A 20814-nucleotide genomic window follows, 5' to 3' on the forward strand; every position below is an offset into this window, starting at 1 on the left:
CGTGTGCGTGGCTCGAGGACGCAGCAGCTAAAGCTAAGCGGCCAGAAGACAGCCGGGCCCACAGCGTTCACGGAGTCCAGCGTCGTTCATTTTGTTCAGGCGGACCTCCGACCGGCAGGGATTAGGAACGTACCGGATCATATGTGTATGAAGGGGGAAAGAATATCGCAAGATGGTTCGGGAAACCAGACACCTTTGGGTGGGAAATTTACCCGAACATGTCCGAGAGGAGAAAATTGTGGAGCATTTTAAACGGTATGTTACGCAAGAGGGGTCCTCCGCTGGCGAAGTAGCGCGGGCTAGGTGCAGTACTAACATTAGCTGGTAGCCGTGGAAGCCTGCGACTAATGCTAACAAAGCTAACATTAGCATTTTTAACTTTTACTTCGCACATGGCTTTGTAATCCACTGCGTGAGTTAGAGTGCATCACAGTGATATTTGTAAAAAGAGTATCTTATGGAAAAGTATTGTTTTTCTGTAAATGCCCATGATTTATAATGTTTAGCTAACTTTTGCTAATACCAAGAAGCAAGTAGCTAGCTATGTTCGTTAGCCACCGAGCTTCCACCCAACCAACCAACCATTTTGTGGGAAGTCAAGACGTTGTCATGATCTGTAGAAGCCAAAAGGCAGCTAATGTTAGCAGGACAGTTGGTCACATAACATGAGATGGTTTATATTGTTTCATCCTCTGGAAACGTCTGACATATGCTGACCATCTCATTTTGACCATCAGTGGTGTTTAAAGATGCATGCGTGAGAAACTCTGTAACTAAAATCTTGAAGCGATCAGTGTACTGATAATTAACTGTTAGCAAGTTGCTGAGCTGCCAGACGTCGGTAGCCATCATTAATCTAAATATACAGCAAAACGCACGAAGATACATGGTGTTATTTTGCTGATTGTCCAAGTTACATATGTGCAAACCAGCTATAAGTAAGCACTTGAAGTTAAAGACAGCCAACATCGTAAACGCTGCTGTCTCGTGTTCACAGAAGTCATTTATAGCTGTGTAACGTTATATGTGGTTATCATTTCCTACGTAACTCAAAGGTCACACGGGTCTCAACAACAAACATTGCATCTTGTCGCAGTTAAATGGCCATGAAAATTTTCGTTCTTTTATAAATAGTGGTGTACCGTGTTTTATAGCCTACTTATCGAGCGCTAACACTTTGGCATGTGCTAGGCTGCAGAAGGACGTTTGGAAAAACGGCATTATTTCAGTATCTTTGCCTCATGGCCATAACAGAGCAAAACTGTCCTCTATAATAACTGAATTTCATGAACATTTAGTTAGAATGTCATAGACTCAACTAAGATGTTCATTGCCTTTTTTGCCTTTCTTGTTCTCGTATAAATATTTAAACAGCTTTACCAAACCTGTTTCAAGTTGTCATATGTGTAACTTGCTTTATTATTTTCATGACCTTTTCCTCATAGGTATGGGCGCGTGGAGAGTGTTAAAGTCCTGCGAAAGCGGGGATCAGAGGGTGGTGTCGCAGCCTTTGTGGATTTTGTGGATATCAAAAGTGCTCAGAAGGCTCATAATGCAGTCAACAAGATGGGAGACAGGGACCTTCGGACTGACTACAATGAACCTGGGTCAGTCCCGAGCGCTGTTCGGGGCCTTGAAGACAGCTCCCCCTCGAGCAGTCGAGATGTTACAGGATTCTCTAGGGGAACAGTTGGTCCAGTGTTTGGCCCACCTGTGTCCCTTCACACCAGAGAGGGGCGTTATGAACGGAGAATAGATGGGTAAGTGGACACGGTCTCCCCTTTCAAGTCAGGGGAATGTAGGTAACAGATAGGTGTAAAGCCTAATCACATAGCTGGGTTGTTCGTCAGGGATAGACCCCCCCCCCCCCTTGCGGGGTTTCACAAAGGTAATCTAGGGATCGTTCCACTTTTCATCATAATTGACTCGCCTTGCCCATGGGATCTAAGTAATTAACTACATATTATCATTTGGTGAGGTAACTATAATTCAAGGTTTGACATCTGGTTTGGATATTACATCTGTGAGGAATATCCTGGTGAGTTTTGGATTTATTACATTTTGTGGGAAACTACCCTGGGGAGCTTTCGGATTTTTAAGCATTTTCTCGTAAACATGGGATCTAACCTTCATTTTATTTTTTTGTGGAATTACTTGAATCAGGAAGTAAATCCTTGGTGTTGAAGGATGCATTTTTCCTTGAAGACCCTATTACAATTGAAGTATCATTTTTTCAAGGACCTCCCATCTTCGGTTGTCATTTTTAATTTTTTTCCTCTTGGCAACATCTGATGGTGGGAGTACTTTTACCATTTTTTCATCTCTGGATACAACCTGTTCTGGATTTAAATTTTAAGCAAATGGATGGAAAAATTATGACTCTACAAGAAAACTGATACACACTGAAATCTCCAAGGCTCTCAGTCATTGTAGGGCAAGATCAAGAGTGTATAATAACATTTTGTTCAAAGTATGGAAGCTATACCAAGAAGACTGGAAGAGAACTGAGGATCCAAGCATCCAGCTGGTAACACTTGTGGAACTATTCTTGTTTTGGATTGAGGGCCATGAAGACATATGAAGAGTGCATAGTTGGGATGTATCCTCCTGGATGTATGCAATAGGATACCCCGTGTTGGATGTACTGATGTGGACCGTAGTATGGATAGGTGTAGCTGTCCTTCGTGTGGATTACTCAAATGTGGATGTAGCTGTAACACATCTGCATCTGCAGTGAGAAGAAGAGAACTCCACATTTGCTACAGAGAGCTGAAGACACATTTTTTTAAGTCACTTGAAGCTGCAAGAAGATGAAGCCTGCCAGTCCACACACCAAATGGATTTGTGGATTTATGTCATGCCCATTAGCTGGGATTTTATATGCTGTGATCAGAGTGTTTGTCAACGTACAAAAGTGCATAGACCCTAAAAGTACTTTACATCAACCAGTGGAATACATTTTTATCTTTGTTTTTTTCCGCTAACATTAAGTTTTGGAACAGGACAAGACTGATCCAGATGGATGTACTTTACATTTGAGCATCAACTGTCTTATGTAGTCAACTTGGAATCTGCTCCTCAAGTTAATCTTTTTTTCAATTCATGTTTATTTATTAAAGTCTTGTGTTTCTATATTTTTCCATATATCCTGAAATCCATAAAGGGCTCCATTTCAGTGGTTTTCTTTTTCCCTTTTTCCATCAAGAATAAAGTAGCCTAATTGTGGATTATACACCAACTATCTGCTGGCCTGATTCTCCACAGTATTTGAAGATAACGTGCAGTATGAATCCAGAGAACCGTTTTTGACTAATTAGATCAATTGATTTTTCCCCCTTGGTTTTTCGTTCGGGCTCTCACATTCTGACCACCTAGATTTTATTTGGATTAGTTTCGGTAACTTCTTTCCAAAAGGTTGGTATTGCTTTGCCCTCTGCATATTTCCTTTTCTAACCTTCCTTAGTGCTTTGTATAATTTTAGGTTTTGCACTGCTTGTAGGAAATAATGCATTGATAGATGCAGCTCAGAAAAGTGTACATGTAATTAAATACCTATACATCATAGTTGTTTTTTTGTTTTTTACTGGTTCTTTACTCAAGAAATATTGCCATGTATTGATTTCACATTAAATACACTGAATTTTATGTGGCATTTTAGATTGATACCATATTTATCAAGTTTTGTATTTAAAATGTTAACTTCCTATATTTCTCCTCCTTTTCAATTTGTCTGACTGCAGTAGAGTTCAAAACAAAATAACCTGGACATACTGTGGAGCCAAAAATGGCTTTCTGAAAAAGAATGTTTACAAAAGCATTGCATAATATAATGGAACTGTTTAGATTCTAAAATGTAAAGAAAGATGAAAGAACAAAACATTGTTTGTGTAATAATATCAAGGCCAGCTGGTCCTAGGACGTAGGCTAGTTCTTTTTAGCCTATTGACAGTTACTGTACAGGAGCAGTACCACAGAAATCATCCATATTGGTACAAACACTGAACTCCTGTACACCTACATAAAATGAATTTTCATTTTTCATATATAGTCCCTGGTCTTTATTTAATGTTATACTACTTCATGTTAGTGCACTTTTCATTTGGCCTGTTCTTAGCTGAGGACGTTATTATCGTAGCCATTTGGATTTTTACTGTTCTGCATTTTGATGCTGACCTTTTTTTTTTTTTTCTTTTTTTTTAAAATTTGTATTCTCTGTTTAATCTCATCATAACTCTTTCCCCTCTTTCTACCCTGTTCTTATTTCACAGTAGCTCAGAAAGCCGTGAACGTGCATATGATCACAGCCCATATGGACACCACGACCGCAGTGGCACTTTCGACAGGCAGCGCCACTACAATGCTGATTATTACCGTGAACGTTCTATGTTTGCCACTGCCGGACCAGGGAGCAGTGCTATTGGGGGGAAGCTTTGAGGCCTCTGACCCACATTTTGACTCTAGAATTCGAGATCCCTTTACGCTTACTAATGCCACACGACGTGACCTCTACAGAGATGACAGAGGAAGACGAGTTGATAGAACTTACCATCATCGCCGAAGTCGATCATCTCATTCCTCACAATTCAAGGACACCCCTTCCCACAACGGACCACGGGACAAACCCCTAAAACTTCTCATTCCCCTAAAAGAGCTCCTTTGTCCCCTGGGAGAGGCCCACGATCTCAATCCCGTAGCAGATCTTCAAGCTCAGATTCTGTCAGCAGCACGAGCAGCACAGGAAGTGGCAGGTTCGACTTGATCATGATTTAACGTAATCATTATTAGGTTTGTTGTTGTGTATAGCTTATTAGCAGGAAAACTACATTACTTAAAGGTGTAAAATCAAATGATGTATTGCTAACGACATATTTCTGATCATTATTCTGTGTGCTTTGTTTTCTGATGGCAGTGATTCAAATAGCAGCTCAAGTGATGGGTCTCGGGCGCGTTCTGTTCAGTCATCGGCAACACATGCTCCTCCTCAGTCTTCTCTGGTGCTTGATTCTGATGAACCACGTAGGAGCTTTGGAATTAAAGTGCAAAATCTACCTGTGCGATCAACAGGTGAGTTTCTACTTGTCTAACAGGTTTTATGTCAGCCTTAGAATTTGCAGTTTAGTTCACACTCATTTATAGGATATATGTCTGTCCTCCATAAGCTTTTAAATTGCATAGTTGCAGTTAAAAGATTCGTGTTTGAAATGCATTTTCAAATATGATTGTAAAAATCATGTTTCGGTTCCTTTTTTTATTTATTTTTTCTTCAATCTTGATTTTGTCCTCTTAGCCTCATTAAAAGCCTACATTCTTTTACAAATCACATGTTTTTGGAGATTAACATTGGATGTAATCCCACTGGTATACAGGTTATTCTTTTTCTTGTATTTTCACAGTACTATTACCAATACTGTTTTATAGCCTATTTACAACTAAGCTTCCTGTAAGTCAATTTGATATTGTTTCACTCTACATTCAGAGTAAGTCATTTGTGTAAATGCATTTTAGAATGGAAGCAACTGGTGAATAGTTGTCTTATTTACAATAATGACCTGGCCAAGAGGCAGCATAATAGGCAGAGTGCACAGATGCTGACCAGTAGCAGAGTATCATGCAAAGCCTGTGTTGAGTTTTTAGTCTTAGAGCTTCCTGGTGGCTCTGAATAAAAACTGATGAAAAATAATTGCTGATATAAGCCTTACCCTGATGCTTAATTAACTCTTTCTGGACCTCGCAGTTTTCTCATTAGGAATCTACAAAAGTGGAAGTGGTGACTTTGAAATAAAACTGTAAAAGGGGAAAAAAGACAATAGACTGGAAGCATTACTTCCCAGCAAAACATTTACTTGAAGCGAAGCTAAGAAATTAAATAAAGATTTGTTTTACTCTTTGTAGACACAAGCTTAAAAGATGGACTCTTCCATGAATTCAAGAAACATGGGAAAGTCACCTCAGTACAGATCCATGGAGCATCAGAGGACCGTTATGGTTTGGTATTCTTTAGACAACAAGAAGATCAAGAGAAAGCCCTTAACGTCTCCAAAGGAAAGCTCTTCTTTGGCATGCTTATTGAAGTTACTGCCTGGAATGGTCCTGGTATGTGATAACCAACCCAATATAATATTCATTGTTAAGTGATTTATTGAGATGTCAGTGATATTTATAGTTTAAACCCCTCCCTTCCTTCAGAAACGGAGAGTGAAAATGAGTTCAGACCCTTGGATGGGCGGATTGATGAGTTCCATCCCAAAGCCACAAGGACACTGTTTATTGGCAACCTTGAGAAGACAACCAGTTATCAACAGCTTCTTGATATTTTTCAGCGCTTTGGAGAAATTGTGGTATGTTACCATTAGATTGTATAGAACTGTAACAAATGGGTGTTTTCATTTTCAAGTAACCTAGTGACTATTGTGATAATTAATTGATTATTTACCTGATTAAATGTGGTGATTTCAGTTTACCTTTTGTTCAACCACCACCTCAAAACACAAAGATCTCAAATCCTCATATTTGAGCAGCTGCCATTTTTGCCATTTGTACTAGAATATTTAGTTTAAAAGACTGATTGTCATTGTAGCAGTATTAGAATATTTTGAAGTAAGTTATTCATTTCAGCTCTAATATAATCTACAAGTAAAATAGCATAGTTTAAATGTGCTGAAGGTGTCATTATTTCATATTTTCTCTTCAGGACATTGACATCAAGAAAGTAAATGGAGTCCCACAGTATGCCTTTGTGCAATATTCAGATATTGCAAGTGTTTGCAAGGCCATTAAGAAGATGGATGGAGAGTACCTCGGGAGCAATAGACTAAAGGTAATGTCTTTACAGTAAACAATAGTATTATTCATGCTTTCAGTCAAGTCACTATGTTATTTATGGTTCCTTGTCTATTTACAGCTTGGTTTTGGAAAAAGTATGCCCACCACATGTGTCTGGCTTGATGGTTTGGCAACCAACATTACAGAGCAATACCTCACACGTCATTTCTGCCGCTATGGACATGTAGTCAAGGTGAGGAATTTTCTGTTACTGTTAAATGCTTTTGTTTGTGGTGTCATTTTTCAGATGTCATTTTATAAAATGTGTATGTATTTCAGGTGGTGTTTGATAGACTGAAAGGGATGGCACTCATCTTGTACAATAACACAGACTTCGCTCAGGCAGCTGTACGGGAGACCAAAGGTTGGAAAATTGGTGGCAACAAAATAAAGGTAAATTTGAAACTTTTAGGTGTAGTGTTTTGGGTTTTATTTTATGAGTACACTTAGTTATATCACTTATGTTACTTATGTTTGTAAATGACAGGTGGATTTTGCAAGTCAAGAGAGCCAAATGGCTTTCTACAGATCTATGCAGGCATCAGGTCAAGACATTAGAGACTTCTATGAAATTCCTCCTGAACGAAGGTAAATTGTCCATACTTTCATCCATGTTCATCTCCATGTCTTCTCACAAATTTGACATCTTAAATTGTGGTATGACAGTGCCGTACTCAATGAAATGGTTATTAAATCAGAAAAATTGAGCAAAGTCCTTCAGAAATATAAGAACTTGAATGTTTACAGTATTAAAGACAGGTCAGCAGAATTTATTGTTCTATATATATATATATATATATATATATATATATACATATATATATATATATATATATTTTTTTGTCTATTCGCTCTGTAGAGAGGATCGCAGACCTCCTTACCATGAATTTCCATCAGAGAGGGCTTACTATGAGAATATACGTACCCCTGCCCTCTATCCTGAAGATGCTCGTAGAGACTATGCTGCTCGCAGCAGAGACCGCTTCCCTGAACTGGAGCATTACCAGGGGGATCACTTTGACCCACGTTACCATGAAGACCCAAGAGACTACAGGGACTACCGAGACCCCTTTGAGCAAGACATTCGAAAATACACCTATATTCAAAGGGAGCGAGAAAGAGAGCGTGAACGTTTGAGGCTGACCGTAGCAGATGGAGTCCATCTCATCCACGGCGACCTATAACTCCTACAGTATCCCCCTCACCATCTGAGCGTGCTCCCAGAGACTCAGAACGGCGGGTTTATAGCCAGTCCTCTGAACGCAGTGGTAGTGTGAGCTCACTGTCTCCTCCACACTTTGACAAATCTGAAAAGACCTTGCTAGAACATGCTTCAAAAAGTGACAAGACAGAGAAGAGCACCCAACCAGACCGTGCATCAGGCAGTGAGAAAACAAAACGTGCAAAGCGAAAAGAAAAAGGAGACAAAGACAAAACTGAAAAAGTTAAATCAAGGAAAATCAAGGGGCAGTCCCCATCAAACCAAATACCTGAACCAGAACTTGAGACAAGTTTTGATGGGGCTGGAAGAGGAAAGGGGTCAGATCAAGATACTCATGAGAGGCAGAAGTATAAAGGAGAAGGGGACTCTCTAAGTGGAAATCAGTTAGCAACTCCTCATCATGATACTGTGAAAAGTGAAAGGCCTGACATGACTAAAGGCGACAACTTAGACTTGGATGGAAAAAATCGACTTAAGAAACATCCAAAGTCCGATATAGCAAATGATGGGAAAGATTCTTCTGTGGAGTCAGATCGCAGAGCTGCAAGAAAAAGGCGCTTTGCTGAATCTGGAGGAAGAGCTATTCGTCAGAAGAGGAATAGACTTGAGGAGGAGGAAGGTAGTCAGTCCTCTGACTTTGGTGCGAGTGGTCCATATGTCAGAGAGACAGATACTGACAAGCACAAAGATTCACAACGGAGAGATTCAAGGCTTAAGTCTGATAAAAGTGCTGCTCAAAAGGATGGTCAGGAAGAGTTTAGAGGACAGAGGGAGAAAACTGAGGGGTCTTCTGACCCACTTGAGCCCAAACGACATTCAGGACACACTTCAGCTAGGAGATTTTCACTTGAGGGAAATGCAGATCAAGGGAGTTCACGAGAAGAACACGGAGTTTTCAAGTTTGGTGGTCAAGCAGCTGATATTGACAAAAGTGCTAAAAACAAGGAAGACCATGTTGATATTGACCTTTCTCAGAGTTATCGCAAGCAAATGGAGCAAAATAGAAGGCTGCATCAGCAACAACAGCAGCGCGAATCTGACAAAACTGAAAAACCAGGAAGCCCCCAATTAAGTGAATCTGAAGACTTGGAACATCGCAGTCTTGTGCATGAAGTAGGTAAACCACCTGAGGATGTCACAGATAATTTCCCATCTCACAAATTTAAAAAATTAGACCAATTTGATACTGACACAGGGATGAAGAGGGAACGTTTCTACAGGTTCAGACAAAAGAGTGAAGATCCTGACTGGAATAGTGCATCATCTCCAGGACATCAGCACCTTTCTCACCAGGCTGATGATGACTTTGTTGGTTCTTCTCGGAAGGAGCTGGGTCGAAATGATGACAAAATTCACCAAGATCTGGAGCTTTTAGTGAAAAGGACACATAATGCACAAGTAAACAAGCCAAACACTCCTGTACTTAGTGTTGAAGAAGAACAACAAAAAAGATGGGAGAACAGGGTTAAACAAGACTTCTTACCTGACCAGAACTTCTCAAGAAGTCTGAGCAAAAATATTCATAATAGGAAACGTCTGGAATATGGCATTTGGCATGACTTGGAGCCTGGGGAAGTACGATCAGACTCGGAGGAAGACAGAGAGGTCAAACCCCACTCTCCTGTACCCTCCACATCTGTTCCTTTTTCTGCAAGGCCAAGAAGTGATAGATTTTCAGACCCTAAACTTGCTCATCTTGAAAGGAACAAATTTTATTCCAATGCATTAGATCATATCACTCCTGATACAAAGGCTCTTCTTGAGCGTGCAAAATCTCTCTCCAGGGAGGACAACTGGTCATTTTTAGATTATGATACTCACTTTGCTAGTCTCAGGAACAGAAAAGATACTGTAAAAGTGGAATCAACACCAAGACCTACACCCTCCTGGTACCTCAAAAAGAAAAAGATTCGAAGTGGTTCTGAAGACAAACTTGATGACAGGAAGGAGGAGCCTAAGCCAGAGGAACCAGAACGGAGGGAGCTTTTTGCCTCTCGTTTCTTTCACAGCCCAGTTTTTGAGTTAGACTCGAAACGACTTCAGCACCTTGAACGTAAACATGAAGAACCTGAGCAAACTCAAAACGAACTTCCTGGTCAACAAGAAACTTTAGATGGAGAGCTTGACTCAGGGCCTGTTGTACTTTTCCATAGTCGATTTTTGGAGCTCACAAGACTGCAACAGCAGAAGAATAAAACCCAGCAGCTGACAGAGGCAAAAACTGAACCAGTCCACACTGATGAGAATAAAGTGGAAAAAGTAGCTAATGAAGAACAAGGCTTGCAGTCACCTGAAACAGCAGAATTCATTACGGAGCCAGAGATGAAACCAGTCAGCCCTGTAGAAGAGCAGATCACTGAGCCTCGGCTCACTCTTATCTCCGAAACACAGCCTTTGGTCAAAGACCTTTCTCCAGTGCCAGTGGAAGAGAAGTGTGTTGCAGTGAACTCAACCCCTGAACCCTGTCCTCCTTGTCCTCCTGCATCCATCATAAAGGAAGATATAAAACAGGAGGTAAAAGTAACTGAGCATGTTGAGCTCACACAGCACATAGCAACTGAGATAACAGCTGACTCTGAACCAATGCCTTTGGCAGCACAAGATACAGAGTATAGTTGTAAACCTTCTCTATCTGAAGGGAAATCAGATATTGATTCTGATGATGTGAGAGCTTCAGCAACAGAACAGCCATGTCAGCGTGATTCTCATGATGAGTTTGTTAGCAGTTCAGAACCAGAGCCAGAAACAGATGCAACACAACCAATGCCTGAAGCCACCAGTCCCATCACCCCTAGTGTTGTAGAGGATGCTGAAATATGCAAGAAAGAAATACAGTGTTCCAATAAAGCAGTAGTGGAGGAAGCTGAGGAAGAAAAGAAACCCCAGGATAGCAAAGTGCAGGTGCTCTCTGATGTAAATGAAGAACCAGTGTCACCACAGAAAACGCATAAAGCAAAAGAAATTAAAAATAAAAAGGGCAAACAATCACCTGCTCAAGTTGCTCCAATTCCTCCTGTTTCTAGCTCTGAGAAACCAGCAACACGCAAGAGTGAGCGTATTGACAGGGAGAAGCTGAAACGTGGTTCATCCCCAAGAGCTGAATCAAGGTCCACAGGCAAATCGCCTATTCATAGCTCAGAACCTGATGTGTCAGATCAGAGCATATCAGTTGGCAGAGCAAGACGAAGAAATGTAAAATCTGTTTATGCCACCCCAGTTGCTGATGATGCGCCAGTCCGTTCTGCAAAGGAAATACCAGAGTCACCCCGCTCTGCTCGAAAGCGTGGGACAGACAAAGATGCAACACAGCAAAACATAGAACAGGAGTCTCCTGCCCCGACCCCTACACCTAAACGGGGCCGTCGTCCTAAGAATTTTAAACAGGGTGAGGAGAGTTCAGCAGTCAAAGCAGAAAAATCAAAAGTGGACACAAAAGATACAGACTCAAATGAATCAGAAAGTGGTGAACGGATTCCAAGAGTGTCAAAAGGAAAGCATTCCCCTCAGGCCACAAAAGGTTCCTTACATCAAATATCCATAGCCTCAGGGACTGGATTAACAAAAAAGGGAGATAAAACTGAAGTAGTTGAGGATGATGATCAGGAAATGGATTTCACAGATGAAGACACTTTGATGTTGCACGATTCAACAAGTTCCTGTAAAGAAGATCCAACAATTAAAGTTGAGCACAAAAAAGAGGAGAAAGACAAACAAGAAAAAGAAATGGGCAAAGAAAAAGACTTAAGTGATCCAGCTGGTGACAATAAATCAAATGAAAAAGAAACAGATTCCACAGCTTTGGACGAAAAACCCACTTTAGAAAAAGATAGGGTTATTAGAGGGAAAACTAAGGTAACAAGGGTACCCAAGTCTCCTGTACTCAAGAATCTCAAAATCAGACTCAATGTCACAGAGGTGAAAGATCATCTTCAGTTAGGGGAAGATGAACTTGGCAATCAAGAAGATTCTTCTAAAAAGGTCAGACCTGGTGACCACAGTGATCAGGTTTCAAAGTGCACCAATACTAATAAAATAGGCTCAAACAGTGAAGAATTGGAAAACGCAGCTTCAGAAAGAAAGGAACTTGTGGATGCATCCAAAAGCTTAATTTCACAAGAGCGTGAATTAGAACAGGCCGTGGAGAATATTGCCAAACTCACAGACCCAGCCTTTCCAGCAGAACCACCAACATCACCTGTCCCAAACACAGAGGTAAAAAGTGACCCAGAGGAAGAGAAACCTTCCAATCCAGCAAGTGAAACTGAACTCATGGCTGCTATTTGCTCAATTACTGCTGAGGAGATATCATTATCTCAAGCACCACCTCTTAGTGCAGATGCACCTGCGGAGCCTGAGATATCAGGCTATGTTCAGCCTCCTAAGGATGATGAGCCAGACACAAATGCTTCCAACATACAGGATGAGCCTTTCTACCAAACCACACCCAAAAAGGGCAACAAGCTAAAATATAAACGTGTCAAAGGCCAAAAGCAAATGAGAAAAGATGTAAAGGAAGAAAATTTAACAACTGAGGAATTATCCTCTGCAGCAGAAAGCACAGCTTCTGGTGTAAAGGAAATTCCAGAAACAGCACCATCAGCAGCAACTGCTGCAGTTATTACCCCCACAACCTGGAAGTCAGAACCAGAGCCCACAGTTGTGAAGTCTGCAGATGTTAAAGCAGAGTTGGAAAACCCCTCTGAAGAACAAATTCAACATCTTAAAGCTGTTTATCCCCAGTCAAAGAGTCCATTGTGTCCAAAACTTCAACAGGTACCACATGAGTCTGTTTCACCTTCCCTGTCTCCACTAGCTAACCGGCCAAATGTTAGACCCATTCAAACTAGCAGAATTCCAGTGTCTCCACCAGACTGGCTCCAGCCAAAAGATTCAGGAGTCTCTTTGTCACCTGTCATGCCAGTTCCATCTAAAGAGAACCAGCCATTACCCTTGGAGTCTGAAAATGTGGATGCTGATCATAGTACAAGTGACTTAAGACAGATTCTGATGAAACCCAAAAATATTTCATTGCCAGGCAGTAGTTCTGCTCCTACTAATCTTCCCACCCTTCGAGACCAGAGCCCCGCTGAGAGTAATACTCCACCAGCTGTTGTGCCAAATAAGTCCCCATTACCTGAGAGTAGAATGCCAGCTCATTCAGCCCCACCTATTGTTCGAACACCAACCTCTCTGCCATCTCCAGAAACCAAGTCTGTGATCTCTGTCATTGCCACTGCAACCTCTGTTATCAGTCGTGTTTGCAACCCACCTGAGCCTGAGGACAAAGTAAACATGAATATTGGCAATCCCTGTGTGGACATGCCTTTACCCAAACCGGCCTATAGGCAAAGCAAGGATGACACTGGATCATACCATGGGCCATCTGTTGGTGATGAGGTGGGAAGTGCTGCACGTTTTATTGTTGAGAGCCCTGCTCTTGGTACAGGATCATGTTCAGGTCTGAGGGTTGTTACATCTGAAGGGGTAGTAGTATTGAGCCACTCAGGCCAGAAAACGGAGGGACCACAGCGGATTAGTGCAAAAATAAGTCAGATCCCACAAGCAACAGCTGGTGATATGGAATATCAGCAGCTGGTATCAATGCCTCAAACAAAACAAGAAATGTATGGGCATTCTCAGTCAGGAATTCAGAAGGGGCCTCCACAGACAGATCATGGGCATCCTGGTAAGACACAACTGGCTTTGTCTATTAAACAAGAAAGCAGTTTGGAAAAGATAGAAGCTCCTTACCAATCTGGAGTTCAAGGAGTAGTGAAGCGACTCACACCGGGAGTTGGTAACCAGCAAGGATCAAGTTACCACCAAGACTATTTGCCAATAAAACATCAAAAGAAAATTGAAAGTGCTGATCCCCATAGTGCAGATGGCACCAAACCATCTTGGACGTCTGCGATAAGTCCTGCCATAAGCCCCCATTTGCCGTCACCTCCTGGCAACCATGTTGGATTTGTTACAGCAGCTGACAGAGCTCCTTCACATCTCACTGTGGTGAAGCAGGAGCCACGGTCCCCACGCAAATCAGGTCATCCACACTCTCCCTTTACCAAAGTGTCTTCACCTATAGGCTCTTCATCACCTAAAGGCATAACAGTGATGCTGTCCCCTGGTATTCCTGCTATGCAACAGTTCATCACTGGTGTCCATCATCCCGAACAGTCTGTTATTATGCCACCTCACAGTGTGCCTGGTGGCTTAGGACGCATGTCTCCCCACCGTGTTACCCAGTCGATTCCAGTTGGACATCTTGTCCAAGGAGATGTTCGAGTCAATACTCCACCTCTTTCTGTAATGAGTTATGGGATGCATAGTGAGCCTCTTGCCTCTCCCTGGTCTGGTGCGATGCAGCCACGGCCCACTTCACCTCAGGCTGTTGGTAGAGACAAGGTTCTCAAAGTAAATCCTGGCTCTATGAGAGGCCATGAGGGGGAACAGGAAGAAGCTAGACGCTTCCACCAAGCTGCAGGACGACAATCTACAACACAGCTAAAACCAGAATCTATGCCACCAGATCCTCGTGGGCCATTACGCAGCAGTGTCCAGTTAGAAACTTACATGGCGCAAAGAGACATGCGTGTACTGCTGCACCAACAGGGAGAAAGAGCAGCTGCAGACCCCCATACTGGACTCATTCAAGAGACTCTTCCTCCATCTTCAACACCTTCTAGTATTCCGTCATCCTTGTCACCAAGACAGGCACACCTTTTACCTAAAGGTGTGTCTGAGAAGGATATAACGAAGCAACTGGAGGCAAAGAGACCCCACTCCCCTCTATCCAAGGACAGCATGATCGGGATTCGGCAGTCTGGACCAGCAATGGGATCTCCACAGAGAGTTCAGCTAATGGCACCAGGGCCAAGTGGCTCCTTCCCAGAGTACTCAGGAATGTACTCGAACCCAAGGGGCATCCATTCTCAAATTCCAGAGACGACTCCTGTTGGACTTAACCAGCCACCATTGAATGTCACACCAACCACAGTAAGTTAACTACATCTGTACTCAGTAGCCTCTTTTAATACGTGCACTTTGATAATTAATGCTTTCTGGTACAGTATAGCCTTGCATCATATCTGACTTTCATAAGGATTTTGTAGTAAAGTTTATGACTTACCCCATTTATGTTTATGAATCATCATATTAGCAAAGCATTTTTAGCTAAAATAAGAAACAAAATTAAGGGAGTGCTTATTACAGGATTGTTAAATTAGGCACCAGTAATTTATAAAAGTGCAGCTGACTCTAAGCATATTTCCGTAAAGTACAAAAGCTGTTGATTTTGATTAATGTTTTGGTTCAATCCTCAGGGGCCTGACCTCCAAGGAAAAGTAGATGGCAAGATGGCACAGCCTGTCAATATGGTGCAGTTGCTCACGGTAAAGACAAGACTGAAATTGTGTTCAGATTCAATTGCTTTGAATAAGAGCTGGGTTGGTATGACAAACTTGCTTTTTCCCCCCATTTAAACAGAAACACCCCATTGTGTGGCAAGGCCTGCTGGCGCTGAAGAACGACACAGCTGCAGTCCAGTTGCATTTCGTCTGTGGCAACAAAGCTTTGGCTCATCGATCACTGCCGTTACAAGAAGGAGGCGCGTTGCTTAGAATTGTCCAGAGAATGAGATTAGAGGCTTCACAACTGGAGAGTGTTGCCAGAAGAATGACGGTAGGTATCTGTGGGCTTACTCTCAATTAAGGTTTTTTTTTTTCTCAATGTACAGTATACGTGTTTCATTACAAAATCCTTTAAATTTTTTCGTTACAGGGTGACAGTGAGTTCTGTCTTCTCCTTGCTCTGCCATGTGGGAGAGATCAAGATGATGTCCTTAACCAGACCCAGGCTCTGAAGGCTGCTTTCATCAACTACTTGCAGGCAAAGTTGGCTGCTGGTATCATTAATATCCCCAACCCAGGTTCCAATCAGGTGAGATGCTTATTTTATGCTTTGTAAATTATTTTTCTGTAATGTAGAATAATTGTTAAAAGACTGAACCTGTGTTGACCTATAACTTCTGAAGTTGTCATTCACAAATAATATGAAGCAGTGGTGCAAGATAATGTCTAAGGTAGAATGAGGAGAAAATAGTCTGAGATCAGATATGTGTGATAACAAATGTCATACACATTAAGTGTCAAGTGTAACTGGAATGAAGGTCTGCACTCAAAATAGAGTAGATGAATTACTCATTGACAATGTTAGTTGTAAACCCTCCCCTTTCCACAAGATGTCAAAGATATACTCTATATTGATTCACATGATACAGTTTTCCTAAAAGACTTTGACCTGATTTTAAAAATTGTCTCTTCACCTTTTACTGAAAATGCACAATCCCTATGTTAATATTGTTGGGACGTACAGTGTTTCCATATCTCTTAAAAATTCACTTTAAGTGTCTGAGCCGTGTTTAGTTCTAGTTTCCACATCTCACATGGGTCCAAAATGTGTGTAATGATGCAATTTGTGGTTTTAGGTAAAATCCTTAAAACAAGTTAAAAGCACAAATAAACCAATGCTGAGTAGATGCTTTTACATTAATCTGTACTATTCCCAATTTGAAGTTTGACATTAGAAAATATTCATGGAAATGGAAAAATTCAGGGGGAGGGAACCCTATTCGGCAGAAGAGTGGAAAATGGAAACACATTGGGTAGTTCTCGTAGGGAAGCAAACTATTTCAGTGAGCTGATAAATCCCTTGGCATTTTCTAGGATCAACAGTACTCTACTTCTTCTACTCTGTTTATTAGAGCTGTGGGTAATGTAGCCTCCACCACCACAACACAATAAGCCTAGTGTATTTGCTGCAAGGCATGCACGTAATTTGTACTTTAAGTGGAGTGGTACTTTAATAAACAACTGAAAAATATTCAACTACTGCATAAAACAAAAAGAACAAGTGTTGGAAGGTGATGAAAATGCAGTGTTGTCTTGTGAATGTTGATGAAAGTACCATATATACCTAGATTTGGTGATTTAATTTGTCCAACATATGCTTTTCTCTTTTCTAGCCTGCTTACGTGCTACAGATTTTCCCTCCATGTGAGTTTTCTGAAAGTCACCTATCCCAGTTAGCCCCAGACCTTCTCAACAGGATCTCCAGCATCTCACCACACCTCATGATTGTCATCACCTCTGTGTAACCGTCACGTCTGAGAACTGGCCCGGAAATGGGCATTCTCACTGATGAGCCTCAGGAAACCAGAGGAATACAAGTTTTGTTTTTCTTCCTGGATACAATGGGAATGTGTAGGATGAATTCTATCAACACTTTGCTTTTTCTCCATCAGTCTTTTTTTTTTCTTTCGTCACTCCTGTCTGGTATTTTTGTCCTTCTCACAAGAACTCAGGGATGGACCAAACCAGAATCAGTCTTATTTGACCATTTCTCTGCTGTATTTCTATTTATTGGAGTTTATTTTTAATGTTCGGACAAACTGAAAAAAATAATCAGGATGTTTGGTGAAGAATGAGTGACTATATGGGTGGCCTTTTTCTTTCATCTCTTTTTTTATGATTGTCACATTCATTTTCTTCACAACAGAGGATCACATAAGCTGTTGGATTGCAAAGGCGGCAAAGACATTTCAACATGTTATTTTAAATACTTATGTACAGACTTCCTCAGCCAGACTTTATTTTGTGGAGGGAGAATTACCTGAACTATGGAGACCCTGTAGAGGACCACGTTCTTTTAACAGTTCCTTTAATTCCACCAGCTCTGCTCATGTTCTCACACTACTGAAGCAGTCACACATCCGGCACCTGCCTTTGCATCAAACAAACCTCCACATCATGTGGGAGTTTTTGGATACAGGACACTGTAAATATTTTAAATATTTAAACTTTGACTATGGAACTTGACAGACTCAAACTCTGGGACAAAACCAGAAGAGTGTGGAAATTTAGATGGATATCTTTGACTTTTGGGTGTAAATACTTGTAACTCAAGAAGGTTGGCAAACTCTCCTGTGGAGTGTGCTGATGGCACTTCATATTTTGTAACTCAAATAAAACAAACTCTAGAAACTTGTATTTTGAAGATAGAATCTTTTATTTTTGTCTTTAATGTGCACTTTTATGCAAGACCATCAAGTTTAGGTAGCTCTTCTGGTTGTATTTGTTTTAAGATTCATGTGGTATGAACATGTGAAGTGTTGACTAAACAGATAATACAAGGAGTATATGGAAAAAAAAAGATCTGCATTAAGTACACAGTATTCACAACCAACAACAAATGGACAGAAGAATAGTGCCTCAATTAGAAAGAAATTCATTTGTATTTGTTCATTGTTCAGACTTTTAAAATGACTTGTGTAGATGGGTTGCAGGAGATTTTGTAAAGGTCACCAAATACATTTGTAATAAAAAAAGGACATTTTGAACAAGATTCAGGAGAGAAAAGAAATGAGTATTACCTCTGATCTAAAATTATTTGAAGTATTGTGCTGTATAGTGAAAGATTTATCAAATCTAAATGATTTATCTACTCAATATTTTAATAAGCATTATAATACGAAAGTCAGGAAAGTTCATGTTTTATGCACAGAGTTGCTTGTGATAGTTGAAACCTGTTGTGAATGGTTTGTCATTTTTCAACAAGTGTCCTCAGAAAAAAGGAAACACTGAACTAAACTTTTAGCAATCTGTACAGTTTTCTCCAGATGTTTGGACTCTAATCATAACGATAATTCACACTTTCACAGGTAACAGGATATTTTAGTAAAAGTAAAACATCTATTTCTAACATTTACCTGAAGGTGATTGTGTTACATGTGCGGCCGCTTGTGCTTCTCTTAAATACTAGTCCATATATAACTGTCCTAGTGTTTCAAGTCTACACTGGAGCCGAACAGCGCCACCAGCTGGTCTTCATACTGGGAGATGTTCCTCTTCATGATGTCCATACAGGGACCCAGCAAACGCTCGAATGCCCGGACATCAATTACTGAAAAAGAAAAATAATTTCATTGCATTTAAGCAATTTAATTTCCTCTTTGGGTGTGTAGTTTACAGCAAGGGGGTGATGCAGAAAAGTAGAAATGATTGGAGAAACGGGCAAAAACTCACTGCCCAACTGATGTTAAACAGAGCAGAAGTTGTTCAGCTCATGATCAGTGTGCAGAAATAATAGGTTCCTTAAAGTGGCTATGATACATTATGTGCACAGGGGTGACTACGTATTGTTCCTAGTTCTTACTTAGTGTAATCTTTTGGTACAGTCAGCCAGTATGTCCTGACTTCAGTTGAATGCTTTTGTGCACTAACAGATTAAGCTACTGAATATATATCTGTAGTATGACTGTACATTTCAATTTAATGTGTTTGTTCAATTCACTGTACCAACAACCAAACCAGAAACAATGACATATAACATGAAAATGAACAAATGTTCTACTCCATGACATTTATTCTTGAAAGTACAGTAGTTGTACATTAAAACATATTAAATATTGCAGGAATATACTATTAATCCAGTGTTTCCCAACCAGTGTACCACGGCATATAAGTGTGCTGTGAGAAATCATCAGGTGTGCCGTGGAAAATTATCTAATTTCACCTGATTGGTACTGTAAACGTGATATAGATACATACAACTACACGTACCAGTGATCCACTCTACAATAACAGTCTCTTGTTTCCCATTGAAAAATAAAAGTGAAAGTGAGTCGGCCCTGATGCGGTGCATTCTGTTGATAAAGCCCCCGTCAGTAGTGATGCACGGATTAACAAGTTACCCGCGAACCCCCGGTATCAGGTTAGAGAGGGGGAGATTTGCCTTCCCATACTATTACACAATGGACCTCAATCCGGGGGTCCATCTGAAGGGTAACTGATACACCCCTCTCAGCTTTCTTGTTCCAAAAGACTCACCCGTGCACCCCCAATGTGCCCCCTCCCCCCCCCCAAAAAAAGAGAGACTCAGAGCTGTTGAGGAAGACTCATGTGTGTCTTTCTTCAATTCCTGTAGGAATATCATCTTTGTCTTCAACTAAACAGGTCCAGTTCTCCCACTAAGTAAATTTAGACTAGATTTGCATTATATTTCATTAAATATACTTTTTGTGACATTTTTCTTTGGTGTGCCTTGGGATTTTTCAAATGTAAAATATGTGCCGTGGCTCAAAAAGGTTGGGAAATACTGTATTAGTCTACTGCACCCAGTATTACATATAATAACATTTCAAACTGAGCCATTCTGCACAATGACTACTTCAATTTACTTTCATTTTAAGGTACATTTTATTTAGAAAGTAAATCCCTTTTTTGGTACACCAGTCCACATCATATTTACTGATAATAATTCTTTGGTGGTATATTTAGTTTGGGTCTTTAACCCTACGGTGTACCTCATTATTTAGGTTCCGATGTGAAAAAGTGCCAACAGGTCACACTTAAAGTCACTATTAAAAATCCTCTAAAACCAGCTTCTCCAGTGGTGGGTCGTTACCAAAAAGTGGTCACAGAGTAGTTTTGTGGTCAAAATTAAATGTTTTTGGGAATCTAATACAATCCTACTATAAAATGCATGTTCTGTGTCCGTCCGATTGATGTTGCAGCACAAGAGGGCATTTGTACGGATTTTCCTCAGCCTTCACAGGCCCGATCGCTGCCAAATTCACCAAATGAATAGAAACATTACCTGACTACCTACTAGGCACAATTTTATGTCCATATTCAAATGTTGTCAGGTATGCTGGGTGATTTTAGCCTCTCTCTACTTTGAATTCCTCATCCCTGTCGCCATACTCCATTTTC

General features: G+C 40.8%; 2 protein-coding genes across 2 annotated transcripts in view; one reads left to right on the forward strand and one right to left on the reverse strand.

Moving 5' to 3' along the window:
• LOC115418823 (msx2-interacting protein) lies at nt 1-18090 on the forward strand. Its single transcript, XM_030133312.1, is given in 18 exon segments — nt 1-255; nt 1446-1760; nt 4269-4427; nt 4429-4588; nt 4591-4748; nt 4910-5064; nt 5893-6093; nt 6187-6338; nt 6692-6817; nt 6902-7015; nt 7102-7215; nt 7310-7410; nt 7682-7950; nt 7953-15040; nt 15367-15435; nt 15530-15724; nt 15824-15982; nt 17067-18090. Coding segments are annotated over 18 exon segments (9750 nt in total). The 5' UTR covers nt 1-172; the 3' UTR covers nt 17199-18090.
• Nucleotides 17569-20814, reverse strand: part of prkar2ab (protein kinase, cAMP-dependent, regulatory, type II, alpha, B) — a 22842-nt gene continuing 19596 nt past the window's right edge. Inside the window, exon 18 of the mRNA XM_030133403.1 lies at nt 17569-19003. Within this exon, the coding sequence (XP_029989263.1) occupies nt 18879-19003 (125 nt within the window). The 3' untranslated portion in view covers nt 17569-18878. The remainder of the gene's footprint in view (nt 19004-20814) is intronic.

The sequence above is a fragment of the Sphaeramia orbicularis genome, chromosome 5 (assembly GCF_902148855.1).
Source record: "Sphaeramia orbicularis chromosome 5, fSphaOr1.1, whole genome shotgun sequence".
Lineage (NCBI taxonomy): Eukaryota > Metazoa > Chordata > Actinopteri > Kurtiformes > Apogonidae > Sphaeramia > Sphaeramia orbicularis.